This window comes from Musa acuminata, chromosome BXJ2-5 (assembly GCF_036884655.1).
Source record: "Musa acuminata AAA Group cultivar baxijiao chromosome BXJ2-5, Cavendish_Baxijiao_AAA, whole genome shotgun sequence".
Lineage (NCBI taxonomy): Eukaryota > Viridiplantae > Streptophyta > Magnoliopsida > Zingiberales > Musaceae > Musa > Musa acuminata.
Window position 1 is genome coordinate 42,161,860 of NC_088342.1, and position 3,863 is coordinate 42,165,722.

Here is a 3,863-nt window from a genome sequence, read left to right on the forward strand (position 1 = left end):
GGCGCATGCCACGACGAAGAAGAACCTCATTGTCATTCTTACGTGGTGCAACAGAGGAGGTTTCAGGGAGAAGGCTGGTTGAAGTTTGAGTGTAGACGACGATATGGTTATGGGGGGGAGACGGGATGCATGATGGATATTTATAAATGGACGTGGTGAGAGATCAACGAGTTGAAAGGTTGGTCAATTGTGTACATTATTAATGGCTATATATTTCATCATATATTTCCAAACACCAATTAATCGAGTCACTAAACCATCATTTTCCCCATATCGTTCAAATGCCTGTCCAGTTGATTTGATTCACAGTATTAAACCACGATTTGCACACGGCCGTGAAGATTCCAAATAATGAGCGTGCCCGCCGCCGCTCACTCGGCCACGTAGGCTGAGAGAAAAGTCCACGCTGCATGCGGCAGTTTGGCGTCAAGAGGCCAAGTTGGCGAGTTGTTGACTATTTGTGGCCCATGCACAAGCGAATTCCTAATAATGTTGACCTAAAGGCGTGGACCATTCAATACATCGGGTGTTTCCAATTCAAAGACCAATGTCAGCATCCTCTGGTGCACGGGACGACAGGGAATTTGTGCTGGAATTATACCGAATTCTTGATTCCATTTGGGATACATTAGGCGAATGCCAAACTAGTATTCTTGTCACCTTTTGAATAGCCGAGCGTGTGTTATGGGGGTGTTCAATGCTGTGGATCGCAGTGCGAGAGGATGTACGAGTGAAAACAGTAATAGAGACAGTTATTGATGACGATATCTTCCTTCTACTATATATCGCCTATTGTCCTTAATGAGATATGAACTGTGTATCAATGGCCATGACATTGTGCTTAGTTCAAAGCTGTTCTTTTGTATAATATGTGATTAGAAAGAATCGAAGAAGCCGAACTGTCTTAGACTTCATAGATAGAGAGAGATACCATCTACGTCGACTTTTCAGATAAGTCCAGCTTTCCAGGGGACAAAAGTCACCGTCCTCAAGAATAGAGATAAGAAGTAATACATTATAAACTTTGTTTTGATGCGCCTTTCATACATTGCATATGGAAAATTTGTGTCTTAGGTCTTGCCACCGAATAATTTGTATATTAAGTTCACAACCATTTCCTTCCTTCGTCAGCTTCTATAGTGCAAGAAACTCGCTGCTTTCCACTCATGTATATCTCTAATAGTGTCATTTCGTTAGGTAGAGATGATAAGGGATTTTAAGATCTTGAGAATTTCTCGTAAAAAATAAAAAGTAGTACTACACCCATAGTCAATCAATCAATTTGATAACGATGACGTATCAATTAAGTGTGCCACACTATCGTAGCATCTAAGTGACTATTTTATTTCTCGTTAAAATATACAGTACTTTAAGTTAATGAATTGGTCTTTCGATAGGCCTAATTTAGTCATGATTCAGGCTCATTGGACTCTTAATTAAGTTGGTACAGTTACACTCAAAATCAACTCAATTAAAACCTAAACTACTTAGATCATGATACAAACATGAATCCTATATTATCCGTTATGTCATTGGTTAATTCGGTACTTCGTCTGAACTCCTAGCGTGTCATGCTTTCCTTTGGCGTATTGCCTGATCTGATATGTTGACCTCCTGTAACATCTGATCTTAACGTAATGCCCGATCTTTCCGGCCCGATACCCGATCTCTGACATGATCTACTCTTGCCCAATATTTGATTCGCCTATTTCAATCGATTTATCTTTCCATGATCGAAGTTAGTCTTATATCACTTTTCTTAAACACTTATTAGATCATAAACTTATTAATTAATTTCATCATCAGAATTCAGGATTCAACATAATACATACAACCTTCTCCAAACGTCTATATGATAGTCCATTATTAACATTAGTGAGAATTAAGATGAATATTGATAAATTACATTCATAGATACTTGATATTATTATTTGTGAAAGTATACATATCGTAATATTTCTTATATTTGGAGCAGACTCTCCAAATTGTAGCCATCGCTAGGCTAAAAAAGATATAAATCATATTTTATTAGCATAATAAATCAATGATGATAATTTCAATTCACAATCAAAGATCAGTATATAACTTTTTTCTTGATAAGATCCATACTATAACAATAAGATATGGCTACATTACGGAGAATAAGTTGATACTTTCTTAAAATAGTCGGTTCTCCATAATAGCTTTAGTTATTTAAGATGGATCCATCTATGATGAGCTTTTCTTTGTCTCTATGATGAGGGTGTTTCCACCACTCAGCACATGTGAGCATGCACCCTTTTTTTTTGGCATGTCTTCTCTGTGAGGGAATGGCCTATTTGAAATTTCTATCATGATGATTATTTCTTTTCCTACATATGCTATACATATTTTATTATATATTCAACAATATATCATACTTAGTTTCGTGACTTGCATTAAGTTCTATAATATTGAAGTAGTGAATGCTGGATAGTGATGTGACACATTCTTTAGCTAACTTTGCTTGATCAAGATTCGTTTGTCAGTCTTGGGGATTTTATTTCCCATCTAATTTTTGCAAAAAATTTAATTATCTTATTCTTGCTACAATAGTAGAATAAAGAGTTTTTCTTTTTCTGGAAAAAAAGTTTGGTTAGTGAACTTGAATAATGAAATTTCAAGCGTTTATTGCCAAGTTTAGAAATTGATAGAATGCTAGAAATATATTAGGTTTTGATATATGAAACTTGAAGATATATGAATCACATGTCGAAGGGATAGGGAGAGTGATAGAGCAAGGAAGAATGAATGTATTCTTATTTGACTCAAATTATCTTGACTACAACTCAAACTCTATGATCTCATAACCCAATATTTGGAGTTTATATAGCCCCATTGATACATCAAATTTAATATGTTCAATGTGAATATCTTTTCTCTAAGTGATTTTTCAACTTCCAAGGATTAATATTTAGTTTGGTTCATTCTCCTATAGGGTTTTTAATGTGCTTCACCTTTTGAGAACTTCATTATAATAATTCCTTGATGTGCTTCAAACTTCTTCATGGTTAATTGGAAGGATGAATAAGTTCAATTCCAACATCATCATGTCAAGCTTAATCATTACATCATCACGTTATTCGTATTTATTTCCTTCGCTTATAATTCTGAATGCAACAAATGCAACAGACCAACTGAATAGAATAGAATACAGCACGACAAGAAAGTAGAAATGCAAGTGTATAGGTGTCACAGTGATGAATGAATCATGCTCTAAGCATAGCTACACATCCCGAACTGGCAGAAGCAACCCTTCGTGCACCTCTTGTTGCAGCCACCGCAGTTGTTGGGGTCATACATCACGTTGACGCAGCTGCCGCCGCAGCACACTTGGCCGAAACTGCACTTTTTCCCGCACTGCCCGCAGTTCTGGTTGTCGGTCATCACGTCCACGCATTGTTTCCTGCAGCAGTGGTGGCCGGCGCGACAAACTCTAGGGAACTTGTCGCAGGTCATCGAGCCTCTCGGTTTGTGATGCCTAAGCGAGGAGTAGATCCCCCGGGACAATGAAGACGGTGCTGCTGCTGCTGTCGAGCGATCGTCCGATTCCGCAGAGGAAACGGGGAGGGCAAGAGATGTGGTCAAGGCCATGGCGCATGCCACGACGAAGAAGAACCTCATTGTCATTCTTACGTGGTGCAACAGAAGAGGTTTAAGGGAGAAGGCTGGTTGAGGTTTGAGTGTAGACGACGATATGGTTATGGGAGGGAGACGGGATGCATGATGGGTATTTATAAACGGACGTGGTGAGAGATCAACGAGTTGAAAGGTTGATCAATTGTGTACATTATTCATGGCTATATATTTCATTATATATTTCCAAACACCAATTAATCGAGTCA

The 3,863-nt window shown here is 38.0% G+C and overlaps 1 protein-coding gene across 1 annotated transcript; it reads right to left on the reverse strand.

Annotated features, from left to right (window-relative positions):
* Positions 1-3,234: 3,234 nt before the first annotated feature.
* Positions 3,235-3,612, reverse strand: LOC135611589 (stigma-specific STIG1-like protein 2). Its single transcript, XM_065107227.1, has one exon. It carries the CDS (start codon positions 3,610-3,612, stop codon positions 3,235-3,237), a length of 378 nt encoding a protein of 125 aa, XP_064963299.1.
* Positions 3,613-3,863: the final 251 nt, after the last annotated feature.

Excerpts from the sequence above, each read along its gene's own strand:
- LOC135611589 (XM_065107227.1), bottom strand. The coding sequence starts at position 3,612 with ATGGCCTTGACCACATCTCTTGCCCTCCCCGTTTCCTCTGCGGAATCG.